The sequence below is a fragment of the Oncorhynchus tshawytscha genome, linkage group LG04, assembly GCF_018296145.1.
Source record: "Oncorhynchus tshawytscha isolate Ot180627B linkage group LG04, Otsh_v2.0, whole genome shotgun sequence".
Classification (NCBI taxonomy): Eukaryota; Metazoa; Chordata; class Actinopteri; order Salmoniformes; family Salmonidae; genus Oncorhynchus; species Oncorhynchus tshawytscha.
In genome coordinates, this window is record NC_056432.1 from 70,456,651 (window position 1) to 70,483,047 (window position 26,397).

Genomic DNA, 26,397 nt, shown 5'->3' on the forward strand with positions numbered 1-26,397 from the left:
TGTTAATTTGGATTTTGACCCCCCCCCTCCCCCTTTGTTCAGGGACACATTATTCCATTTCTGTTAGTCACATGTCTGTGGAACTTGTTCAGTTTATGTCATAGTTGTTGAATATTGTTATGTTCATACAAATATTTACACATTTTAAGTTTGCTGAAAACAAACGTAGTTGACAGTGAGAGGACGTTTCTTTTTTTGCTGAGTTTATATACGGGGAGTACAAGTACCAGATCAATGTGCAGAGAGGTACAAGGTATTTTAAGTAGATATGTACATTAAGGCAGGATAAAGTGACTAGTCATCCGGATAGATGATGATGATAATAATAAGAGTAAAATAGAGAACAGAGTAGCAGCAGCATATGATGAGTGTAAAATTGTGTGTATGTGTGTGGGTTTTGTGTGAGTGTGTCAGTGTAGTGTGTGAGTGTGAATATAGTGTGTATACAGTGCATAGACGTGAGTGTGCATAGAGTGGCTATTTAGCAGTCTTATGGCTTGGGAGTAGAAGTTGTCTCGGAGCCTGTTGGTCTGAGACTGTTCACTCTGCTACCATCTGGCAAAGGTAGCTGGAGTCTTTGGCAATTTTTAGGGCTTTCCTCAGACACCGCCAGATATTGACGTCCTGGATGGCAGAGAGCTCAGCCCCAGTGATGTACTGGGGTGTTCGCATCACCCTCTGCAGCGCTTTGCGGTCAAAGGCAGTGCATTTGCTATACCAAGCGGTGATGCAGCCAGTCAAGATGCTCTTGATGGTGCAACTATAGAACTCCTTGAAGATCTGAGGGCTCATACCAAATCTTTTCAGCTTCTTGAGTGGGAAAAGGCACTGACATGCCCTCTTCACGGATGTGCGGGTGTGTGGACGCCAAGGAAATCCTTAGTGATGTGAAAGCCAAGGAACATGAAGCTCTTGACCTGCTACATTACAGCCTCGTCAATGTAGATGGGGGCGTGCTTTCCCCTCTGTCCTGTAGTTCATGATCAGCTCCTTGGTCTTACTGACGTTGAAAGAGAGGTTGTTGTCCTGGAACCATACTGCTAAGTCTGACCTCCCTGTAGGCTGTCTCATCGCCGTTGCTGATCAGGCCTACCACCTTTGTGTCGTCAGCGAACTTGATGATGGTGTTGGAGTCGTGCATGGCCACGCAGTCGAGGGTGAACAGGGAGTATAGGAGGGGACTAAGTGCACACCCCTAAGGGGCCCCCGTGTTGAGGGTCGACGTGGCAGAGGTGTTGTTGCCTACCCACACCACCTGGGGCCAGCCCGTCAGGAATTCCAGGATCCAGTTGCAGATGGAGGTGTTTAGTCCCCGGGTGCCCAGCTTGGTGATGAGCTTGGAGGGGACTATGATGTTGAACGCTGAGCTGTAGTCGATGAACAGCATTCTCACATAGTTATTTTCCCTCTTGTCCAGGTAGGATGGGGCATTGTGAAGTGCAATTGAGATTGGAACCCTTTTTGCACTCTCTTTTGACTCATCACAACGCTGTTGCTACTGTTTATTTATCCTGTTGCCTAGTCCCTTCATCCCTACCTATATGTACATCTACCTCAATTACCGCATACTCTTGCACATTGACTCGGTACTGGGATTTTCACGCAAGACATAGTGTTGTATTCCTCGAAGTGTGTATAAAAGGCATTTAGCTCATTTGGGCGTTCTGCATCACTGGGCATCTCACTAGGTTTCCCTTTGTAATAAATTATCATCTGTAAGCCCTGCCACGTACGACAAGCATCAAAGTCGGTGTAATAGGATTCCACCCTTCTCCTATATTGTCCTTTTGCATGTTCGATGTCTCGTCCGAGGTCATACCGGGCTTTCTTGTATGCGTCCATGTCTGTGTCCCATTCCTTGTAAGCGGTAGCTCTAACCTTTAGCCCTGTGTGGATATAGCCTGTAATCCATGGTTTTTGGTTTTGATATGTACCTATAGTCACTGTGGGGACGACGTCATCTATGCACTTATTGAGGAAGCCTGTGACCGATGTGGTAAACTCCTCAATGCTACCAGATGAAACCTACGTATTCCAGCCGGTACTAGCAAAACAGTCTTGTAGCCTCGCGTCTGCTTCATCAAACCACTTTTGTATTGAGCATGTCACTGGTACTTCCTGTTTGAGCTTTTGTTTGTAAAAAGGAAGCAGGAGAATAGAGTTGTGGTCAGATTTGCCGAAGTGAGGACAAGGGAGGTGCCTGTATGCGTTTCTGTGGGTAGAATAAAAGCAGTTTAGAGTTTTAGCGCGCCTTGTGTCGCAGAAGACGTGTTGATAAAATTGAGGTAGAGCTAGTGTCTTCACTTCACTGTTGACATTGGGACTGGTGTTTTGCGGGTACTATTTAGTAAAGCTGCCAGTTGAGGACTTGTGAGGCGTCTGTTTCTCAAACTAGACACTCTAATGTACTTGTCCTCTTGCTCAGTTGTGCACCGGGGCCTCCCACTCCTCTTTCTATTCTGGTTAGAGCCAGTTTCCGCTGTTCTGTGAAGGGAGTAGCATTGGACAAGATCTTCAGTGTCTTGGCAATTTCTCGCATGGAATAGCCTTCATTTCTCAGAACAAGAATAGACTGATGAGTTTCAGAAGAAAGGGCTTTGTTTCTGGCCATTTTGAGCCTGTAATTGAATCCACAAATGTTGATGCTCCAGATACTCAACTAGTCTAAAGCTAGTCTACTCAACTAGGCTGCTTCTTTAATCAGTACAACCGTTTTCAGCTGTGCAAACATAATTGCCAAAGGGTTTTCTTATGATCAATTAGCATTTTAAAATGATAAAATTTGATTAGCTAACACAACGTGCCATTAGAACACAGGAGTGATGGTTGCTGATAATGGGCCTCTGTACCCCTATGTAGATATTCCATAAAATAATCTGCTGTTTCCAGCTACAATAGTCATTTACAACATTAACAATGTCTACACTGTATTTCTGATCAATTTGATGTTATTTAAAAAAGAACGCAAAATGTGCTTTTCTTTCAAAAACAAGGACATTTCTAAGTGACCCCAAACTTTTGAATGGTAGTGTAGGTAACATGGCTGTTTGTCATCTCAGGATGCTTTTGTAGTCCTTACTCACCTGTTCAATGTTATTGTTTTGTCCCCCAATGTGATTCATTTAGGGCTAGTGATTATTCAGACCAGAGTCACGACGTCATTCAACACCGATATGACCCCTTTCTTCTTACGGAATGATGGCTTACCCCGTCGCACACACACATATACACACACTCCGCTGCTCTCTGAAATGAGGGTTGGCCGCGTCGCTAACGTCACACTAACAAAAGGCTGCAATCTCCCTCTGAAAGCAGCAGTAATTCTTGTGTAATCACAGTGTTAAAAAGACAGTCACTAATTCAGTTGGGAGCAATAAAACACTCTTTCAAAATGTGCGTTTTACCGGCCGTGATTTCATCTGGCTCATCTCATTTAATCGCTTGTTGCACTGCTATGGTGATGAGACAGAAGAGGATGTGGAAAAACAGTATGCCAGTGGCTTTGAAGCAGTAATGAACAGGAGGCCTCATTTATAACCATTGTGTAAATTTGATACTAAATATCTGTGCATCATTTCTGAAAAGGCTATCCTAGTCAAAAAAATCCCCCAAATCCAATTTTTTAAAAACCTATTATAATCCAATAGAAAATTATTTTGGAACCTACCCTATAGGATTTTATTCTATAGGTCCTATCGTAGAGGATTTTATGGGGTTCTAAAATAGGAAAGGGTTCAAAACGGGTTCTAAAATATGATAGTTTTTTTGGGTGGGGGATTCCATCCTGTAGGATCCTATAAGATAGAATCCCATACGAGTCCAATAGGAATGGTTCCAAAATCTGATAGGATTGAACCATATTGTGGTGGTGTGTTTATCACTGGTGTGAGTAGGCAAAGAGATGGACATTGTGCTCCGGAGAGAAAATGTTCCTCAGTTTACTAGTCTTTAATCTTGATTGCAGTTTAACATACAGTTGAAGTCAGAAGTTTACATACACCTTAGCCAAATACATTTAAACACAGTTTTTCACAATTCCTGACATTTAATCCTAATAAAAATTCCCTCTCTTCGGTCGGTTAGGATCACCACTTTATTTTAAGAATGTCTGAATAATAGTAGAGAGTGATTTATTTCAGCTTTTATTTCTTTCATCACATTCCCAGTGGGTCAGAAGTTTACATATCCTCAATTAGTATTTGGTAGCATTACCTTTAAATTGTTTAACTTGGGTCAAACGTTTAGGGTAGCATTCCACAAGCTTCCCACAATAAGTTGGGTGAATTTTGGCTCATTCCTCCTGACAGAGCTGGTGTAACTTGAGTCAGGTTTGTAGGCCTCCTTGCTTGCACACACTTTCTATAGGATTGAGGTCAGGGCTTTGTGATGCCCACTCAAATACCTTGACTTTGTTGTCCTTAAGCTATTTTGCCACAACTTTGGAAGTATGCTTGGGGTCATTGTCCATTTGGAAGACCCATTTGTGACCAAGCTTTAACTTCCTGACTGATGTCTTGATGTTGCTTCAATATATCCACATCATTTTCCTCCCCATGATGCCATCTATTTTGTGAAGTGCACCAGTCCCTCCTGCAGCAAAGCACCCCCACAACTCGATGGTGCCACCCCTGTGCTTCACGATTGGGATGGTGTTCTTCAGCTTGCAGGCCACCCCCTTTTTCCTCCAAACATAACGATGGTCATTATGGCCAAAAAGTTATATTTTTGTTTCATCAGACCAGCGGACATTTCTCCAAAAAGTACGATCTTTGTCCCCATGTGCAGTTGCAAACCATAGTCTGGATTTTTTTATGGCGGTTTTGGAGCAGTGGCTTCTTCCTTGCTGAGCGGCCTTTCAGGTTATGTTGCTATAGGACTTGTTTTACTGTGGATATCGATAATTTTGTACCTGTTTCCTCCAGCATCTTCACAAGGTCCTTTACTGTTGTTTCAGGATTGATTTGTACTTTTCGCACCAAAGTACGTTCATCTCTAGGAGACAGAACGTGTCTCCTTCCTGAGCGGTATTATGGCTGTTATGGTGTTTATACTTGCATACTATTGTTTGTACAGATGAACTTGGTACCTTCAGGCATTTGGAAATTGCTCCCAATGATGGACCAGACTTGTGGAGGTCTACAGTGTTTTTTTTCTGAGGTCTTGGCTGATTTCTTCTGATTTTCCCATGATGTCAAGCAAAGAGGCACTGAGTTTGAAGGTATGCCTTGAAATACATCAAATGATGTCAATTAGCTCATCAGAAGCTTCTAAAGCCATGACATCATTTTCTGGAATTTCCCAAGCTGTTTAAAGGCACAGTCAACTTAGTGTATGTAAACTTCTGACCCACTGGAATTGTGATACAGTGAATTATAAGTGAAATAATCTGTCTGTAAACAATTGTTGGAAAAATGACTTGTGTCATGCACAAAGTAGATGTCCTAACTGTCTTGCCAAAACTTTAGTTTGATAACAAGAAATATGTGGAGTGGTTGAAAAACGAGTTTTAATGACTCCAACCTAAGTGTAACGTTCGTCGTTGGGAGAAAGAGAGGAGGACCAAGGTGCAGCGTGGTAAGTATTCATATTCTCTTTTAATGAAAACGAATACTCGAACAAAAATAACAAAACACGAGAACGAAACGAACACAGTCCTGAACGGTGAAATACAAACACAGAACAGAAAATAAACACCCACGAAACACAAGCGGGAAAAGGGCTACCTAAGTATGATTCTCAATCAGAGACAACTAACGACACCTGCCTCTGATTAAGAACCATACCAGGCCAAACTCAAAACACAACATAGAAAACGGAACATAGACAACCCACCCAACTCACGCCCTGACCATACTAAAACAAAGACAAATCAAAGAAACTAAGGTCAGAACGTGACAGTATGTAAACTTCTGACTTCAACTGTAAATGTTCAGGTTTCTGTGCCATATTTAGCTGTGAGACAAAGCTTCATATTAGATTTTAGATTATTTGTGCTAATTTCCTGTACTAAGACCGTATCTGTTACTACATTAAAACAACCTCACGTTTCGACCACATGGAATTGAGGGTAATTACACATCCTTTTTACCTCAGATTAGACCTGGGGTCTTGGTACTTGGAATTCTACTATCATTTTCAAACTCAAATGGCAGACAATTTTTAAATGCTCTCTGTATAAAAGTCACTGGCCTCACACCAATCCATATGGATTTATCACTCAAATAACAGCTACCCCTTGTTACTGTTGATATCCTATGGTGGGTCGTGATTTGTTGAAGCTAAATAACAAAGCAATTGATTTATTTCCTTCCCTGTTTCGGCATCCTCACAACCTCCATCCGACATTCTAGAATTTAGATGACTGTCCACAGCAAATTCTCTTCTAACCAGTGATATACAAATGATTCTCAGATTCAGTGTGGCCTTTGAATAGTGTCAGTTTAAACCGTGCATACACTCCAAACATTTGCCCCTGCTCTGTTGATTTCAAATTGATATCGATATGACTGATTAACAAAATAGTGTTATTTATCTTTCTGCTTTGGCGACCCACTTAAAAAAAAATGCAACAATCCTAATTGTAGCTGGCTTGTCTTCTACAAGTTGTCCTCTAACCAGTGATATACATATTATTCCCAGATTCCGTGTTTTTTTAGTAAGGTTAGTTTGAACAGGACGTGTAACCCGACTCCCCCCTCTCATCCTACTGATTTCAACGTGATATCAATGTGAGGGATTAACAAATAAGTGTTGCGTTTCTCTTTCTGTTTTGGCCACACCCACAAAGCAAAATGCATCACTACAAAATGTAGCTGGTTGTCATCAGCAGGTTGACCTCTAACGAGTGATGTAAAAATGATTTCCAGTTTCCATGTGGTTTTTGAGTTGTGTTAGTGTCAACAGCGCACACAAACCTGATTTCTCCCCTAATCAATATGAGTGATTATTTGCCACTTGTCAAAACAACAGGGTGTTTGGTGCATATGCAGTTGATAAGGTGCTCATTAAAAAGAATAGAAGAAATATGACAAACATCTTATCCCCAGTTGCACAAAATACTTGGCCATTTGCCTGCTTGCAATAGCAATACTCCAACCACTCGAAACTGTGCGTACACATGGTCTAAAGTTTGCAGGAAGGTGACCACATTCTCATGTCAAGTTTTGTATGAAGACTGGCATACGCATGTTTTGTGGTATATTTTGTACATACGCACAGTTTATAAATGAGGCCCCCGACCACTCCATTCGTGTGAAAGGGATAGGTAATCTGGTGCGTGATTGGCTGAGTCAGTAGCTGACTGTAGCATCAGGGACATCATGTTCTGCCCTGTTACGCAGGCTAATTGAATGGCAAAGAAGCAGCGGAAGTCTTAAGAGTCATGCCGAAAATATACCACATCAACCCACAAAGGCATTCAAATCTGAATTTTACTGCATGACCCCTATTACCCAGGCAAATGTAATCTACTAGACTCCATTTACTTATACTACTGTAGTTAGAGTTTTTTCCAACAGATTTCCATTCATTCTCCATGTCATGTTTGCATGCATGTAGGCATGTTATGTGTGAGTTTTGACACATTACAGTATGTTTGTGCATGATCTAATGCATGTGTGTTACTACTGTTACTGTACGACTATGGAGGTCTGACCCTGATGGGGCTGGTTGGGTGTGGTGGTGTGGCAGGACTCGATGGGCCGGCGTCCTTCCAGGAAGAGGGCCAGATCCAGATCATGACGGTGGGTCACTGGGCCGTGGAGGAGGGGAGTGAGGGAGATGCTGTGATCAGTGCTCAGTCACAGGGCAAGCAGGACCTGAGGGTCACCATGCTTAAGAAAGGTATCAATACATATAGGCCTATCCCTGGCCTCCAGCCTGATCTGTGTACATGTACAGTCCCTCTGTGGCTTCGATTGGTCTGAAACACAGGTCAGAGAGTGATTGGCACTTGTCCTCTCCAATCATGCAGTGATTGGTCTGAGATTATGAGATTGTGAGGACCTTGGATTTATTATACAGTAAGACCTGTTAAATACAGCTCTCCTTTCCCATGAGATCTTTGCCAACTGAACAATAACATCTAAGTCAACTAAACAGTAACATCATGCTTATTACATCATGAATAACACCTTACTGAAAATATCAACAGTACTCCACTTGTTTTTTCCCTCCTGGTAAATAGGTTTCCAGTTTCCACCACCTTTTTGATAGCTGAAAACATACTGTACAGTGACAGATACGTCTTTCTTTAAAATTGTCATGGGCAACCAACCAATTCAGGAAGCAGCAGGTATGCTATGACCTGAGGCTTATGTTGTGATGCTTTTAGTGAGCACGCTACAGGTGTCTATTGGCAGCTTTTCATTGTTCTTTCCCTGTTGGAGAGAGAGCCTTATACAGTTCAGACTCTACCCAGAACACTACCATGCCTTTAGACAGTAGTGTATCCAAACCTCTCCATGAACTGATGTTTCAGAACAGGCTTATGTGTCTATGTTCTTGTGTGTTGTATCTTTGTGTACAGTGCTTGGTGTATGGTGCAGCATGCATTTACAGTTCTGTTGTTATTCAAACAGCATTACCAGGAGCACCACAATGCCATTACATTATGTATTTTCTGTTTGAAGGTATTTCTAGTAGTATGAATTTTGACGAAGAGGAGGATGACGAAGATGAAGTCAGTTCCAGTTCCTCTCAGCTCAACAGTAACACACGGCCAGGCTCTGCCACCAGCAAGAAGTCCTGCAAGGTACACTATCTGATGCTCTGTGGTCATCTATTGATTCCTGACTCTTGGATGGAGCTTTTACTTTACACACAGTGTGCACTAATGCACCCTCTATTTGCTTTGTTCCTCTGCTCAGCGGGGCTCAGCCATTAGTCCATTTGGGGAATGACGACGGAGCAGTTTTGTGTTTTGGGCTACATAATGCTCAACCTATTCCTCTTGTGTATCTGTATTATTGTCATTTGAACTGTAGTTTGTTGATGCATGGAAGCAGCCCAGACATCTTCTGATGTGAATAGTTTTACCTAATGGAAATGGGAGTTTTTTCCCTGGATCTCAGAACATAAGCAGTCTCATGAATCAATCTGAGAGGGGAAAGGGGAACTTTTGTATATCAAACTGCCTCTCCTAATCATGTCCTTGCTGAACTCTTTGGTAGCTGAATATAATATTCCTGTTGGAATGGCTTTTTATCATGCAGTTGACATACCCTGGCCCTTTGGCCCCCTGGCAGTTTTGAAATGCTATTTAATATACCCCCCTGAAAAGACAAATGACAGTCCACAAAATGGCAGGCTACTAAGTCTTAGGTTAGCTCTGGTATTTCTGACTTGTCATCATCTGTCATATGCTGAAATAACTGCTGGTTATTATTTGTATGAATATTTTAAACCTGCAGGAAATGTGGTGTGAGAACAGGCTATTTTTCTTTGCTGTTTCCTCTCCTGCCGTCTGACTCAGAGGTAGAGCTAGTCAGAGGAGGCGGTGGGCTGTGTAGTCTCCTGTGGTTTGAGGAGGTTGAGGGGAAGTGACTCCTTAGTGTACTGTGGGCTTTAGAGAGGCACCTGACATCAGGAGTGACATTAGAAGCTACCCTGAGCACCTGACCATGTCACCAAGCTGCTGAGACAGTCTGTCTATTACTATAAGTTTGGTTGTTAATCATGTCTCCTCACTGCCTTGTCCTTCCATGTGGATCTAACCCCCTGTTGAAACCCAGATGGCGTCTACACAGCCTCATGGTTTTAAACACAACGTGCTAATGTAGTTTCAGTCCCCAATGGATGTTTTATAATAACCATTACCGTTTTATAATGGAAGGGAAGCAGAACAGCCGTAGGTCCGGTAATCTGATGTTTTGAACATGGTGTGGGCTGATGGGCTGTCTATCTCTGACCCTCAGGAGGCAGCCTCAGCATCCACCCCTCCCGTCAGTGAGCCGGCCATCGACGTGGACGACCTGGAAGAGTTCACCCTGAGACCAGCCCCTCAGGGGATCACGGTGAAGTGCAGGATCACCAGAGACAAGAAGGGCATGGACCGAGGCATGTACCCTACCTACTACCTCCACCTGGAGAGGGAGGATGGGAAGAAGGTGAGTGTGGAGCAGAAGGATAAATACTTATCACACTGACAGAACCAAAATGTGACCCTTTAGGGCAGGTCTGTTCAATGTCGGTCCTGGATGGCCAAAAAACGACTGCTTTTCATACTCTCCTTCTAATAAGGAACTGATTATAGACCTAGGACACCAGGTGAGTGCAAAAAAAAACTGAAGTGTTTCTGCCCTCCAGGACCAGAATTGAACAGCACTGCTTTGGGGCCACCATCCATCCTGACAGTACTTGGCCCTCTGCCTATGAACTAAAACTACATAAACTACACTATGAATTGGCACTACCAATCATCCGTGACAGGCTGTGAAAGGAGTCCATGCTTTGATTGTTTAGTGGAGCTGGTTAGATGAAGCTAATTTAGATGTTGCAGGCTCATGTCCCAGGGCTTATTGATGATGGTGTTGTTTCTGATGAAGTTGCTTTGCTAATTGGATTTGTTCTTGCCATAGGTGTTCCTGTTAGCTGGAAGGAAGAGAAAGAAGAGCAAAACATCTAATTACCTCATCTCCATCGATCCCACTGATCTGTCTCGAGGGGGGGAGAGTTTCATCGGGAAGCTGAGGTGAGTGAGTCTGCTGCTGTTTCTTCTGACCACTGGGCTGCAGCTGCCATTTTCACAATAAAGAGCCCATCGTTATGGGAAATCCAGATTACCTTCCAAGAAACTGTGGAAGATGGTTGTTTCTCTTTCAGACTGTAGGCCTATGGGCAGAGGTATTACAACAATGTAGAGTAGAGCAAGCTACTGAGTGCATGCTCATACTTATCTGTCAACTCCATGGGATTCTCTAACCTTAAATATATTTTGCATGAAGGACGTTTGCCTTTTTGGAGTAGCTAAATGAATGTGCTGTTTGATATATGCTGTGATGAATTGGGGGCTATGCAGGCCCACACCTGGCTGCTCTCTTGGAGAAGACAAAGTAATTGGATTCATTACTTCCGTTTGAGCGCTCATTGTTGGGATGAGGAAGCAACACCTGCGTGTTGGCGGCCAGGGTTGATTTAAAACAAGGACACAGAGACCCTGTGGGCACACGGGAGAGGGGAGAGGGGCACTGCTGCAGCCTACACACCCTGGCAGACACTTCCTATAAGGATGTGTGGGTGGGTCTGCACTGACTACAGTATGTCTACAGTGGCTTGCGAAAGTTTTCACCCCCCATGGCAATTTTCCTATCTTACTGCCTGGAATTAAAATGGATTTTGGGAGGGTTTGTATCATTTGATTTACACAACATGCCTACCACTTTGAAGATGCAAAATGTGTTTTATTGTGAGACAAACAAGAAATAAGACCCAAAAAACAGAAAACTTGAGTGTGCATAACTATTCACCCCCCCCCCAAAGTGAATACTTTGTATAGCCATGTTTTGCAGCAATTAGCTTGGCACATCTAGCCACTGGGATTTTTGCACATTCTTCAAGGCAAAACTGCTCCAGCTCCTTCAAGTTGGATGAGTTCCTGCAGGTGTACAGCAATCTTTAAGTCATACCACAGATTCTCAATTGGATTGAGGTCTGGGCTTTGACTAGGCCATTCCAAGACATTTAAATGTTTCCCCTTAAACCACTCGAGTGTTGCTTTAGCAGTATGCTTAGGGTCATTGGGGTCATCCCGCTGGAAGGTGAACCTCTGTCCCAGTCTCAAATCTCTGGAAGACTTAAACAGGTTTCCCTCAAGAATGTCCCTGTATTTAGCACAGGATGAGAGGTGTTGGGTTTCCACCAGACAGCGTTTTCCTTGATGGCCAAAAATCTAAATTTTAAATCTTAAAGAAGAAGTTACAGGTCTGTGAGAGCCAGAAATCTTGCTTGTTTGTAGGTGACCAAATCCTTATTTTCCACCATAATTTGCAAATAAATTCATTAAAAATCCTACAATGTGATTTTCTGGATTTTTTTTCTTCTCATTTTGTCTGTCATAGTTGAAGTGTACCTATGATGAAAATTACAGGCCTCTCTCATATTTTTAAGTGGGAGACCTTGCACAATTGGTGGCTGACTAAATACTTTTCTGCCCCACTGTATCCTTTTGAGCCTGGTGAAGTTATTAATTACACTTTGGCTGGTGTATCAATACACTGAGTCACTACAAAGATACATGCGTTCTTCCTAACTCGGTTGCCGGACAAGAAGGAAACCGCACATGGATTTCACCATGAGGCCAATGGTGACTTTAAAACAGTTAGTGAAATGAATGGTTGTGATAGAACTCAGGATGGATCAACAACATTGTAGTTACTCGACAATACTAACTTAAATGACAGAGAAAAGAAGGAAGCCTGTACAGAATAAAAATATTCCAAAACATGCATCCTGTTTGCAGTAAAGAACTAAAGTAAAACAAGAAAATTGGCAAAAAAATGTACATTATGTCCTGAATACAAAGCGTTATGTTTGGGGCAAGTCCAACACAGCACATCACTGAGTACCACTCTTCATACTTTCAAGCATGGTGGTGGCTGAATCATTTTATGGGTATGCTTGTTATCGACAAGGACTAGGGAGTTTTGGGGGATAAAAAGATGTGGAATAGAGCTAAGCTCAGGCAAAATAATTTTACTCTGCTTTCCATCAGACACTGGGAGACAAATTCACCTTTCAGCAGGACAATAACCTACAACACAAGGCCAAATATACACACAGAGTTGCTTACCAAGACAACATTGAATGTTCCTGAGTGGCGTAGTTACAGTTTTGACTTAAATCGGGTTGAAAATATGTGGCAAGACTTGAAAATGGCTGTCTAGCAATGATTAACAACCAACTTTAGCTTGAAGATGTTTTTTTTATGTGCAAATATTGTATAATCTAGGTGTGCAAATCTCATAGAGATTTACCCAGAAAGACTCACAGCTGTAATCACTGCCAAAGGTGATTCTAACAGGTATTGACTCAGGGGTGTGAATACTTATGTTAATTAGATATTTCTGTGTTTTATTTGCAAAACATTTGCAAAAAAATCTGAAAACATTTTTACTTTGACATCAAATCAAATGTATTTATATAGCCCTTCGTACATCATACGAAGAAGAAACCTAGAGAGGAACCAGGCTATGAGGGGTGGCCAGTCCTCTTCTGGCTGTGCCGGGTGGAGATCATGGGGTATTGTGTGTAGATGGGTGAGAAAGAAAGATAAACAAAACAAAATATGGAGTAAGTAAATGGGTATGAGTACGTACTTTCTGTGACCAGATTTCACTGTGAGGGCTTATGTCAAATTTAACAGATTTGTTTTCTAATGAGCTCTTTTTATGCCCATTCAGGATCGTTCACACGCTCTTAAGACTTAGCCCCACCCATCTCTTTTCACAGAATTTACATGTAAACTCAAGGACAGCAATTCTCAGCATGGTTGACCCTCCATTATCTCAACCAATCATGGCTAGCAAGGAAGGATCCTGTCATTCTTATTTTTATTTTTTTATTTAACCTTTATTTAATCTAGGCAAGTCAGTTAAGAACAAATTCTATATAGCTCAGGGCTTGCTCCATAATCAACATATTTACGGCTCCCGTACAAGTTTTTGATTAGGGCACATGATTAAGGCACAAGTTCACATGTTCAAAAGGCATTTGTGCAAAAAAACTCAACAAATATATTAAAACGGCCCTGCTGTGAAGTAGGAACTAGCCTCAAATGCCCCCGATCCTGTAACCAGTCACATATTGTCTGGGCCTGCTTACTGTCTGTGTTAGTATAGCATAGTGCCGGGGCTCCAGGCTTTGATTTCCAGGAAGGCAGTGACATCAGGGCTCCTTAGAGATAGCATCAGCTCTGCCACAGCACAGTGGCTCCACAGAGAGAGCCCCCCAGGTAGTGTAATCAAACATGGCTTGGCCACGCGCTTCATTAATCTGGTGTACTGGCTGCTTCTGCTGGTCGATAGGCTTACGCTCCCCTCCACGCCTCTTGTCCCTCTCGCTCCTCACGCCTCTATCATCACAGTAACACTTGACTGATGGAGAGCTGGATTGAGAAGAGCAGCTGACCTTTCACCTGCCACTTGTGAGAGTCATGGACAGGCTGCATAAATGAGCTCCTGACTTTTCAATTGACCTTTAAGAGCCGTCCAATCTGCCATTAAGGGCTCCAGTTGTGATTGAGGTAAAGGGATTAACAGAGATATGAGCCATTATTCAACCTAGCTGTGCAGACATCTCATCTAACCCTCTCCAACTGTTTATAGCCATACAATTTTTATTTTTTATTTATTTTTTATTTCACCTTTATTTAACCAGGTAGGCTAGTTGAGAACAAGTTCTCATTTGCAACTGCGACCTGGCCAAGATAAAGCATAGCAGTGTGAACAGACAACACAGAGTTACACATGGAGTAAACAATTAACAAGTCAATAACACAGTAGAAAAAAAGAGAGTCTATATACATTGTGTGCAAAAGGCATGAGGAGGTAGGCGAATAATTACAATTTTGCAGATTAACACTGGAGTGATAAATGATCAGATGGTCATGTACAGGTAGAGATATTGGTGTGCAAAAGAGCAGAAAAGTAAATAAATAAAAACAGTATGGGGATGAGGTAGGTAAAAATGGGTGGGCTATTTACCGATAGACTATGTATAGCTGCAGCGATCGGTTAGCTGCTCAGATAGCAGATGTTTGAAGTTGGTGAGGGAGATAAAAGTCTCCAACTTCAGCGATTTTTGCAATTCGTTCCAGTCACAGGCAGCAGAGAACTGGAACGAAAGGAGGCCAAATGAGGTGTTGGCTTTAGGGATGATCAGTGAGATACACCTGCTGGAGCGCGTGCTACGGGTGGGTGTTGCCATCGTGACCAGTGAACTGAGATAAGGCGGAGCTTTACCTAGCATGGACTTGTAGATGACCTGGAGCCAGTGGGTCTGGCGATGAATATGTAGCGAGGGCCAGCCGACTAGAGCATACAGGTCGCAGTGGTGGATGGTATAAGGTGCTTTAGTGACAAAACGGATGGCACTGTGATAAACTGCATCCAGTTTGCTGAGTAGTGTTGGAAGCAATTTTGTAGATGACATCGCCGAAGTCGAGGATCGGTAGGATAGTCAGTTTTACTAGGGTAAGTTTGGCGGCGTGAGTGAAGGAGGCTTTGTTGCGGAATAGAAAGCCGACTCTAGATTTGATTTTCGATTGGAGATGTTTGATATGAGTCTGGAAGGAGAGTTTACAGTCTAGCCAGACACCTAGGTACTTATAGATGTCCACATATTCAAGGTCGGAACCATCCAGGGTGGTGATGCTAGTCAGGCGTGTGGGTGCAGGCAGCGAACGGTTGAAAAGCATGCATTTAAAAAAAAAAAAAGCAGCGTTTAAGAGCAGTTGGAGGCCACGGAAGGAGTGTTGTATGGCATTGAAGCTCGTTTGGAGGTTAGATAGCACAGTGTCCAAGGACAGACCGGAAGTATATAGAATGGCGTCGTCTGCGTAGAGGTGGATCAGGGAATCGCCTGCAGCAAGAGCAACATCATTGATATATACAGAGAAAAGAGTCGGCCCGAGAATTGAACCCTGTGGCACCCCCATAGAGACTGCCAGAGGACCGGACAGCATGCCCTCCGATTTGACACACTGAACTCTGTCTGCAAAGTAGTTAGTGAACCAGGCAAGGCAGTCATCAGAAAAACCGAGGCTACTGAGTCTGCCGATAAGAATATGGTGATTGACAGAGTCGAAAGCCTTGGCAAGGTCAATGAAGACGGCTGCACAGTACTGTCTTTTATTTTGACAGCTAATAACGAAATAATGCTGTTTTAATTCATAAATTCAATTTACAATGGCAATAGGAAAAATACCATGATTGCATGTACTGTAAGATATGATAAATACTAATTGTAATTTGAAATAATGAGATGGTGACTTTTGATGATAGAGTCATTAAAGACAATGATGATGATGATGATGATGTAAAACCATTTACATTGATTGTGCATCATGGGCTGGATACAAATGTATTGTTTTCTTAAGGTTGATTAGCGGAGCCTTTTTCCTACTCATTGAGTCTGATGGTAGGATGGGCTCCAGGAGGTGGCTGATTAGGGATAATGGCCACTGCCTTCATCTGTCTCAATGGCTCCTTGTCCCTTTAGTATGGCATGGCATACTCTCCCAGTCCCTCTGTATCCTCAGTGTGTTTTCTCTTCTCTACAGGTCCAACCTCATGGGAACCAAGTTTACAGTGTATGACAGTGGACAGAACCCTGGGAAGACAACCTCCAGCCTAGAGGCTACTAACCTGCGTCAGGAGCTGGCAGCTGTCTGCTATGTGAGTCCTCCTGTTGTCTATTACCCAGATACAAACAGGCAAACATTGAGTTACTCTCAGGCCCATAGCTAATTAGCATTGTCTTAGTCTGGGGGAGACATGGACGTGTCAGACACAAATAAGAGAGGAGAGGCAAGCAAGGTCAAATACATACAGAGACCGCACACAGAGCACTACTCTCAGGCATTAGGACCAGCCCCCGTAGCCCCTTAATAACAGTGCCTTCATCTGGGGAGACATCAGTGTGTCAGACACAAATAATAGCAAATAAAAGATAAGAGGCAAACCTGGATGAATACATACAATATGGTGGGGTTAGTAGGCAAAGCCACAGAGCATTAGTGTTGGAACAGGGGGACACCTGGTGCTCACAATTTTAATGGCAACGGTTTTGACCTGATACATTATCAACGAGGACTCATACTGTGGTTGACAGACTGGACCATAATATAAGTCCACTATACTTATTTTTCAGGAAACCAATGTTTTAGGGTTCAAAGGACCTCGTAAAATGAGTGTCATCATTCCTGGAATGAACATGGACCATGAGAGAGTCGCCATCTGCCCACGGAATGTAAGTCAAAGAAAATATTCTAGTGTGGTTTCAGTTGGTTGCCTTGAGTAATGGTTTACCTGTCTGACTTATTCTCGCTACTCAGGACCATGAGTCTTTACTGGCGCGGTGGCAGAACAAGAGCACAGAGAGCGTGATCGAGCTTCACAACAAGACCCCCGTGTGGAACGACGACACTCAGTCCTACGTTCTCAACTTCCACGGCAGAGTCACTCAGGCCTCAGTCAAGAATTTCCAGATCATCCACGACAATGACCGTGAGCTCTCCAGATTCTTACTGCCTCCATGTCATATACTTTGTGCATCCTATTCCCTACTGATGAATAAGTGGTGCACTATATAGGGCAGAGATGGGAAACCGGCGGCGCGGCCCCCCTTTTGAAGGCCCTCTGATCAGTCGGGGTCTCAACTTACTGTTGCAAGTTAGAATAGTAGAATACACAAGGTGTCATTTTGAAATGTGGTTGTGCATCAGCAGTTTTTCTCCTCTTATGTCAGTCACTGATAGTCAGTCAATTACTCCATGTTCCCAAATTTTTTTTGATTGCTAAATCAGTTTTGCGGCCAGCTATTGAATTATCAGCTGGAGGGCCCGCATTGATTTTGTTAGTCAGTCTCACTCAGATATCATATTAAAAACTGTACACATTTCTCTCCACCCTATGGCAAACTGTGTAAAATTGCAGGAAATTAGCTGTAAAGCGGCTAATTTTCCTCTCCGCCCCATGGCAAAATATGTAGAATACTAGCAAACTTGCTTTAAAACTGCAACACTTTTTCTACAGCCAATGGCAATGTGTAGAATTGCATGAAATGAACTATAAAATGTAAAAATGATCTATTTTGTGGCCCCCAACCCCATCGAAATTGTCCATCCCTGATATAGGGAATAGAGTGCCATTTGGTATGCAGACAAAGTACAGAGCACAGTGCAAAGATAGCAGCAGGCCTGCGAGCATTATCACACACACACTAATCTCTCATGTTATCCTATATTTATGTCATTCTCTGAATCTGGCATATCCTGGTTTTTATTCTCCATATTTTTACTTATTCAAGAAACATCTTTTCACTCCCTTCTTTTAAAGTGATATTTTTTAAGTCTGCACCTGCTTTAACATCTGCTAATCTCTGTAAGCCAAATAAATCAAATAAAATTTTATTTGAGTAATGATAGTTTATATTGTTTTACTTAACTAAAAACCCACATTTATCAAGTTATCACTTCTTCATTTTCTGTTTCTTCCTCACCCCTTTAGCGGACTACATTGTGATGCAGTTTGGGCGGGTTGCGGAGGATGTATTCACCATGGACTATAACTACCCTATGTGTGCCCTCCAAGCCTTCGCCATTGCTCTCTCCAGCTTTGACAGCAAGCTGGCCTGTGAGTAGCAGCCACCCTCAGTCCTTTCCCTCCTGAGAAGCTACCTGCTCCAAACTGAAGGCCTACTCATGGGCCTCCATTAGTCCATCAATCCCCTCACCAAGGGCTTCAGTTAATCCCGGGTCACCATTGGGGCCCAACACTGTCCAAGAATCCCCCCTGGAATTTGCTTAAGCCGAGGATGGTGTGGAGGCACAAACTGTCTGCAACTGTGTCTGTGAGTGTGTGTATGTGTTCTGGTGCTCCTTAGGAACCCTTCCAGTCTCTATTCTGGATAAGGATATGTCAATCAGTGGACAGGACAAGCACAAAGACTAATCCACTCTTGCATCTTAAGGCTCATTTTAATAGATCATGTTTTAAATTAAATATGTAACAATGAATCCTGTTACTTTATGTATCCGTTGTGGAATTCTAACATTTCTTTAACCATGAATTACTTTTCAATGAATTTAACATTTATTGCAACAACAAAAAAACGAACAACTGTTCATCTTCATGTTGAATTGGTTGAAGGAGTTTCATCGTAGTAATTAACCCCCACATGCCACCTTTAACTTATTCAATACTGGACTGGAAACCATTAGGTTACACATTAGGAGCCATTCAAGATTGAAAACGTAATTCAAAAGATAAAGCTCCTAACAAATAACACTTTAACTTCATAACTGTCGCTAATATTACTCATTTGAACATCACATAACATTCACATCCATGTATGTGTTTATATTGTTATTTATGTATTTATACATATCATGACACAGGTAACTGCCAAAATAAAGGAAACACCAACATAAAGCGTCTTAACAAGGGGTTGGGTTACCACGAGCTGCCAGAACAGCTTCAAAGCACCTTGATATAGATTCTACAAGTATCTGGAACTATACTGGAGGGATGCGACACCATTCTTCCACGAGAAATTCCATAGTTTTATGTTTTGTTTATGGTGGTAGAAAACGCTGTCTCAGGCGCCGCTCCAGAATCTCCCATAAGTGTTCAATTGGGTTGAGATCTGGTGACCCCCATGCTCCTTTGAGACCCCTCTTTCAGATAAACTGAGATCTCTTCTTCTAGCCATGGTAGCCAAAATAATGGGTAACTGGGCATTTTATACATGACCCTAAGAATGATGGGATGTTAATTTCTTAATTAACTGAAGAACCACACCAGTGTGGAAGCACCTGCTTTCAATATACTTTGTATCCCTCATTTACTCGTGCTTTCTTTATTCTGGCAGTTACCTGTATGTTGTTCTTAAGTGTGTCAATATCATTAGTTTACACTCATTGAATCTTTGTTTTTGAGCTTGAAGCACACAACTTGATTGAAGGGAATATCTGTCATACCTACACATAGGATAAAAACAGATGGTTAATCAATTGGACATGAACAGACCAGGTCAAATCAAGGGCATGACACACAGTCTGTGCATCTTGTAAAACATCATATCACACGATCAAGTATGAGAATGTATAGGATGGTGCACTTTAACGACGTTTACAGTGTATGTGAAATAGCTGTACATATTGTGCCTTTGGAGAAAAAAAATCTCATTTTATGCTTTATCAGATGTTCTTCTCTTTCTGGGACGGGACTTTGTAATGCACCTGACCTGTCTGAGCCTGGGTGTCTTTGTTCTGTCTGCTTCCTCTCCCACCCTCTACTAGAAAAACACTTATTGAGGTGACGGGATTTGGTCCCATTTCTATTTGGTTATATCTGATTGTAATTTTCAGATGATGAAGTCACTAAAGTCAGGGTGTTTTTATATGCCCCTACTGTAAATTCTCAACTCCCTGAATAAAATATGATTTACTCATTTGTCCCCAGGAATCTTAACAAATTATATTCAGTAATATAATGTACAGAATCTTGTATTGGCACAAGACCATGGGCCTTTTGGTTTGCAGATGCACTCATATCTTCATCTGACATTATCAGATGTAGGTTATCAGTTCATACATTATCAGAGACCAAACCCCTCAGATATGGCAAGGATAGTAGCAGGCCTGTGTGTATTAACACACATACTAATCTCTCATGTTATCCTATTGATTTTTATTCTCCATATTTTTAGTTATTCAATTATCTTAACAGTCACTTCTTTTAAAAATATTTTTTGGGGGGACTTTATTGAACAGAGAGGATGACAGTGGGGAAAGATAGAGGCTGTGTCAAAGGGCAGTAGGCTGGATTCAAACCTATGCTGATAATGTAGAAATGTGCTGGAGGCTACAGCATGACCACCTGGCCACTCTCCACATTTTTTGAGAGGCAAAAACATTTCACAAAATATATGAAACTATTTTATATTTTATGGATATTAACTGTAAAATGAAGGCAAACAACAATCTCCAAGGCAGCTCAATGCAAGTTATGAAAAAGGGTCTTTAATCAACCTTGATATTCCTGTTTCTTAGTGATGTGTTCTAACTCTTCTGAATTTTTAGGCAAACTGCTGAGATCCTTGCAGAAAAAATACTGTGCTTTTCATATCAAGTTTCTTTGTGTCCAAGAAACAAGGCCCTTTCATTCTATGAGTGTGTATAGTATTGGTTCACTGTAATGTAAAATGTGTACATTGTTCAATATACAGTGTTTGTAAACACACAGTTCTGATTATGAAAAAAATAAAACTCCAATGAGTCAAACAAGTCACATGCACCCACAGCACTATGTATACTCACGTATACTCATGTATACTCATGTATACTCTGACTGAACCCCTGAGATGTGTATGAAGTGATGATATGGTCATAGAAGGACAATAGACTGCTAGGACAGTGGACAGTGTCCGAGGACAGTGGTAGTACAGTGTATTCAACAGGAAACAGGAGATTCAGATCCAACTCATGGACAATTCATTTTTTATTACGGATACATTCTGGGCTTAATAGTTGCTGGTTTGAATTTTTATATTACCTTTTAATAGAATGTCCACTTTTAATAGATTTGAGATACAAAAGCTGGATTTAAATGAGTAAACAGAGGTAGATTATTCATGTGGGTCCCTGCTCTCTCTGTTTACAATCTATTCCAGAGGATACCAGGGTCTACAATGCTTGACTGCCATATTAGAATAAGGTTAGAGTCAGATAGTTTGATGTCTGTCATCAAAGGACATGGTGAATTGTAGGTAAATGGTTTTCTTTAAAGCAGCATGAATATTAGGGTATTAGGTAGTCTAGTTAGGATCACAAAATTCACCCATTCATCTTGTCTTGGGACGCAAGGAGACAGGATAGAAAACGGGGATTTGCATAAGGAGAGGTACATTCTTGGGAATATTCAAAACACTCAGTAAGGTAAAAGGGCTAGGGAGTTTAGGATGAGCTAGTTTCCTTATTGACTCTGCCCACTATGTCTCTCTCCTGTTCCTCATCCTGAGAAAACTCCCAATCCCCAGCTCCCCAGCCATATCTGGTGGGGTGAAGCTGTCTGTCTCTTCAGACTGAGACAGTAGAATGTACTCTTCTTCTTCCATCTCTTCTTCTGCTTCTGCCTCTGGATTACTACAGACATCACAACTAAAACGGAGAGCCTCTGCCTCCATCAGTGGGTCTTCTTCATCACCTACTTCTTCCTCTGTCTCATCCACTTGCTCCTCTTCCTCCTCCTTCTCTTCTTCAACTTCCTCCTCCTCTTCCTTCTCATCCTCATCCTCTTCTTCCTTCTCCTCCTCTTTCACCTCTTCATACCTATATTCATAGACCGTATCCTGCTTAGGGTAGTGAAACACATCTTTGTGATCGCTGAATCTGATTTGCTTTTTTACTCTGCTGGGACTACTACTCTTTTCTTCCAATCCTCCTTCAAGTGGCGGGGGCAGGCAGACCTGCAACTCCTCCGTGTCATCTTCTACGTCGTCATCCTCCTCGTCGTCATCCTCATCTACCACCTCCTCAGCCAGGGCCTCAGCAGTGGGTATCTCTGAGTCAGCAGCAGGCTCCTCCTGGATGGTGATGGGGTCATAACTGCTGCTGTGTCTGCCACCGGGCTCCTCATACTGGGGGTAGGTCTCCTCAGGGTAGCCTGGAGAGAGAGAGAGAGAGAGAGACAGACAGACATGGAATGACAGGGACACTCTACCAGAGGGGACAATCATAATATCAACTGTCTCAGACAGTCTTACTTACCTTTTCCACTTAACCTATGTCATAGTTCTACAGAAGTACAGTAAATAATACTCAAAGCCTCATGAATATTATTTTCTGTGTGGTGAGTGACTGAGAGAAAGCCTGCCTGCTGTGTTGTGTTAACCTACCCTCCCAGTCAGCTGTGTAGGGCACCATCTCAGCCTCCATCTCAGGTGTGGCCCCCTCCATCAGTCGTACCTCCTGCATCACCCGGCTGATCTTGCTCAGCTTCCGCAGTAACTTCTCCTCCTGCTTTGATGCTCTTCTAACCTTGCTGCTAGTCCTGCTGCATGCCACCAGAGAGCAGCAGAGAGGAGGGGAAAGAAAAGGGGCCTCAATACCAATGCAGTCCTTCTCCCATTCATACCACAGTGCTTTCATTCTGATCAATCGTTATCTATAGCCTGGAGATTATTCATTTCTGCTTTGCTCATAATAACATTTTTTGCCTTCCTGCAACACTTTCACAGATTACAAATGGTATGTCAAACACATTTTAATGGAGTTGCTAAACACTGCCTCTAGGATGAGCAATATTAAGAAGTTATTGTGAAGAGGTGAAAAATGGCATGCAGAAATTAGTAATAGAGAGAAGTTAATAGCTGAGATTTGTCCTGAAAGGAGTTATGTCTCAAAGTATTGGAAATCTACTCCAGTATTGGGTGAAAAGGAAGAGACACTAATTGCACGTTATTGATCTAATATACCCCTTTATTAAGAAAGATCAGAGTGAATATTGTTATGTTATTGGAGATCGAATATTCACCTTCCATGGATGGTGGCCCCAATCTCTGTGTAAAACAGGAGGCTTTTAAATGTACATGCTTTCCTTCAAGTTGCATCAAATACAATCTTCATGAAGTACAACATATACACTTGCATGAAAAGGCACATGAGCAAAGGAATACCTGAATATGGGAGAGTTAATCAAAGAATTTGCCCTTTCATTTTTGTGGCGTACACCCTGATTTATCCCTGAAATGGCGTAATTTATTTGGCTCATCTTAGATCTGGGCTGTGATAAGTGGTGTGTAAATGGAAATATGGGATGTTTACCTGTCAGGAGTGCTGCTCCTTCTGGAGACGATTCTCTCCATCACTCTCTCTGTCTCCAGCAGCTTCTCCTGAAGCTGGGCCAGCTCATCATCTGCTGGGAAGGAAACATGGCAGTCAGGGATGTAAAGAGCAAACTCATGCACGCGCACACACCATATCTAGAGTTGCTTTCCAATGTTCCAGAAAGCCTTGAGATTCAACATTCACTCTGTACGTTCAGTACTACACATTCAATACTCAGCATTCATTTGAATCCACCATGGTGACTCAATGTTTCTTAATTATGGAAGGTGAGAGTGGCATTGACACATAGAAGGACATGAATAGATTTCTATGCTGTCCCTGTCACATTGTCCCCCACCCCCTTGGCATTCATTTGATGAATGGAGCTAAACCTCTTAGTGCTGATCCAAAATACATGCAGTTAATTGGTATTAGACACTGTTGGGCTGAAACAACATTACTTCTCATTGCTAATCCAGGTCTAACAAAGGCAAGGAACAAAGCTCCCTGTAAATTGGGCAGGATCCTAATCTACCTTATCACGGAGTTGCTTAAATTGCAGCTACTGATACATTCTGCAGGGGCCCTGACAAATGGAACGATCAAAACAATGAAACAATGAGGAAGTTGATTGAAAATAAGCCCTCAAAGTCATGAAAGAGGTGACTGTTAGAGAGGAGCTCATTTGTCAGATGACATTTTTCCTCGCAGGGTGTGCTATATCCTGCATTAGTCTTTCATCAGGGTGAATCATAATGGACTGTAGAACCTAAATGGTGTGTGTTAGGGAGGTCAGGACTCTTATCAACTGCGCTATGAGATAAAAGGCACATCATATACATCATCGTGTCATTCACAATGGCCTAGCTATTAATGATGTGATGCGGTCTACTTACTCCTCTTCTTCTGCCAAGCTTCAGATGACATTGTAGGAAATCGGCATACCAGTTTAGTACTTTTTCCTTTAGGCCTAGTTGTCATCTGTGAATACAACAATGCATTTATGGTATGCACACCTTGTAATGTACTGGATGCACTGGACTCCTAGCTAGTATAGGTATTACATGGATGCTGTCAAAAACAGTAATAAAGTCTACATCCCTGCCTGCATGTATGATAACACCCCTTCTAAATAGTTTGTCTATCCATTTGACTGAGCCAGTCTAGGGTGGACATTGTGCAGCTTACCTTAAATATGATGAAGAGGATGTAGAGTAGGATTCCAAATCCGTAGATGGGAATGGCCTGGCTGATCAGATTGGATTTAGTGGCTCCTCGGATCTGAAGTGTGCCCATGCCTTTGACTTTAGCCAGGACCTCAGGGCTGTGGGGCCCAGAGTCATGAGTCCCCTCCATCCACTGTCCGAGGCCCTCCTCTGGCATCTGTAGGCGATGCATCATGGGAGGATAATACCCAGGACCAACTAGGAATGAGAGCAGAGAGCACTGATCAACACACTAGGAAGAAGCCTGCAGCGTTCAATGGTATGCAAGTGGAACATTGCTCAGTATAGATGTTTGATATGAATGATGGATTAATCAATTTACTGAACACAACACTGAACCCAGCACACCTCTGACAGATATAATAGGGGTGAAAGATACAGTATAATATATTATGGAGAGATGGTCACAATGAAGAACAGGAAAAACAAGACATGACAAATTACAATGACTTTATTTGAGTGGTGTGGGAGTTCATAAAACTGCCAAGGGCAATGAGGAGTAGAACACAGAGGATAACCTTCTAGACTAAATATATGCATACACCCTGATGATAACAAAAGTGTAGGCTATAATAACTTGCAGTTGCAGGCTATTGGTAAAAAGCATAGACATATGAAATGCTGTATTCGATAGTTCCATGCAGTTACGTATTATACATTATCTAGCTTTGCTGGCAGGTTTGCAGATGGCTAGAACGATATGCAAAATATGGAATTATCTTCCAAGCATCAAAGCCGAGCTGCACATCAACAAGAGAACGGATCAGTGATAAGCTGCTGCCTTACCCTCGGGCTGCCCTACATCCTTCTTCCCTCTCGGTAAAAGCATTTTGGGAAGGAATAACGAAACACAGAGGACAGAGCAGGAAATCAGAGTAACCTTCTGCAGAGTAGTCATCGACATTTTGTCACAGATAAACTGTCCCAGAGAAAGTAGAGAAAGGAGTATCTCTGGCTGTACATTAAGCCTCTGGTCGTCACTAGTTACCACAACCACAAAGTCATAATTATGGCTACACCCCGCCCATTACTAACATTTTTCTTCTTAAAATCTGATTTTAAACCTAACCTTAACCACACTGCTAACCTTACGCCTAACCGTAAATTTAGCCCAAAAGGCGAATTTTTACGATATCGTCCATTTTCGACTCTGTAGCTGTGGTAACTAGTGGAAACGCTAAACCTCCTGCATCCTTCCTGATTTTACAGCTCGACGGAAGTGACCTATTTTTGTTTTGGCTTTGTGATTGGTGCATTTTGATGCAGTTTACAGTAGTCATGGCTAGAAGGCATCCAGCTTTTGTCAAATTAACGTCAGATTTTACATTTCGTAGCAGGTTAGGAGAATTTACGCAGCAGATTAAGATTAGGAAAAGGGTTAGCTAAAATGCTAATAATATATACTTTGGTCGTTCATTTGACAAATACTTTATTCTATCTAGCAATTCCTGCTTGCAGTCTCATCCACGAGAGTCATCATCCGCGGTCCAACAAAGTATGCCCTACCATGTAATTCTCAAGATATCCATCAGATGGCAGTGCAGGTTTAGCTATTGGAAAGGAACGCTACCGCTACCTCGCTCTCCAACCAAGGTGAGCCACGAATTGAGGAGCAAATACAATTGG

General features: G+C 42.3%; 2 protein-coding genes across 5 annotated transcripts in view; one reads left to right on the forward strand and one right to left on the reverse strand.

Moving 5' to 3' along the window:
• The window catches only part of LOC112249603 (tubby protein-like), a 124,198-nt gene extending 104,801 nt beyond the window's left edge, over positions 1-19,397 (forward strand). For all 3 annotated transcript variants that reach the window (XM_042321155.1, XM_042321158.1, XM_042321157.1), the window contains 8 exons: positions 7,690-7,842; positions 8,631-8,752; positions 9,915-10,106; positions 10,578-10,690; positions 16,277-16,391; positions 16,867-16,965; positions 17,051-17,222; positions 18,225-19,397. In XM_042321155.1, the coding sequence (XP_042177089.1) occupies positions 7,690-7,842; positions 8,631-8,752; positions 9,915-10,106; positions 10,578-10,690; positions 16,277-16,391; positions 16,867-16,965; positions 17,051-17,222; positions 18,225-18,358 (1,100 nt within the window). In that variant the 3' untranslated portion in view covers positions 18,359-19,397. The remainder of the gene's footprint in view (positions 1-7,689; positions 7,843-8,630; positions 8,753-9,914; positions 10,107-10,577; positions 10,691-16,276; positions 16,392-16,866; positions 16,966-17,050; positions 17,223-18,224) is intronic.
• Positions 19,398-20,720: 1,323 nt separating this feature from the next.
• ric3a (RIC3 acetylcholine receptor chaperone a) lies at positions 20,721-25,978 on the reverse strand. Of its 2 annotated transcripts, none has more exons than XM_024419133.2 (6): positions 25,558-25,978; positions 24,734-24,969; positions 24,442-24,526; positions 23,543-23,633; positions 22,615-22,772; positions 20,721-22,382 (listed from the first exon to the last, which is right to left on the reverse strand). In XM_024419133.2, the coding sequence occupies exons 1-6, from the start codon at positions 25,673-25,675 to the stop codon at positions 21,709-21,711; spliced, it is 1,362 nt and encodes a 453-aa protein (XP_024274901.1). In that variant the 5' UTR covers positions 25,676-25,978; the 3' UTR covers positions 20,721-21,708. The 2 variants fall into 2 exon arrangements, with proteins under 2 accessions (XP_024274901.1, XP_024274900.1); XM_024419132.2 differs by having other exon boundaries at positions 23,543-23,636.
• Between the last annotated feature and the right edge of the window lie 419 nt (positions 25,979-26,397).

Coding starts and splice junctions, on each gene's coding strand:
- ric3a (XM_024419132.2), bottom strand. CDS start 25,675: ATGTCGATGACTACTCTGCAGAAGGTTACTCTGATTTCCTGCTCTGTC. Junction 24,527..24,733: donor TCCTCTTCATCATATTTAAG/GTAAGCTGCACA, acceptor TTGTATTCACAG/ATGACAACTAGGCCTAAAGG. Junction 22,773..23,542: donor AGGAGCAGCACTCCTGACAG/GTAAACATCCCA, acceptor GGTGGCATGCAG/CAGGACTAGCAGCAAGGTTA.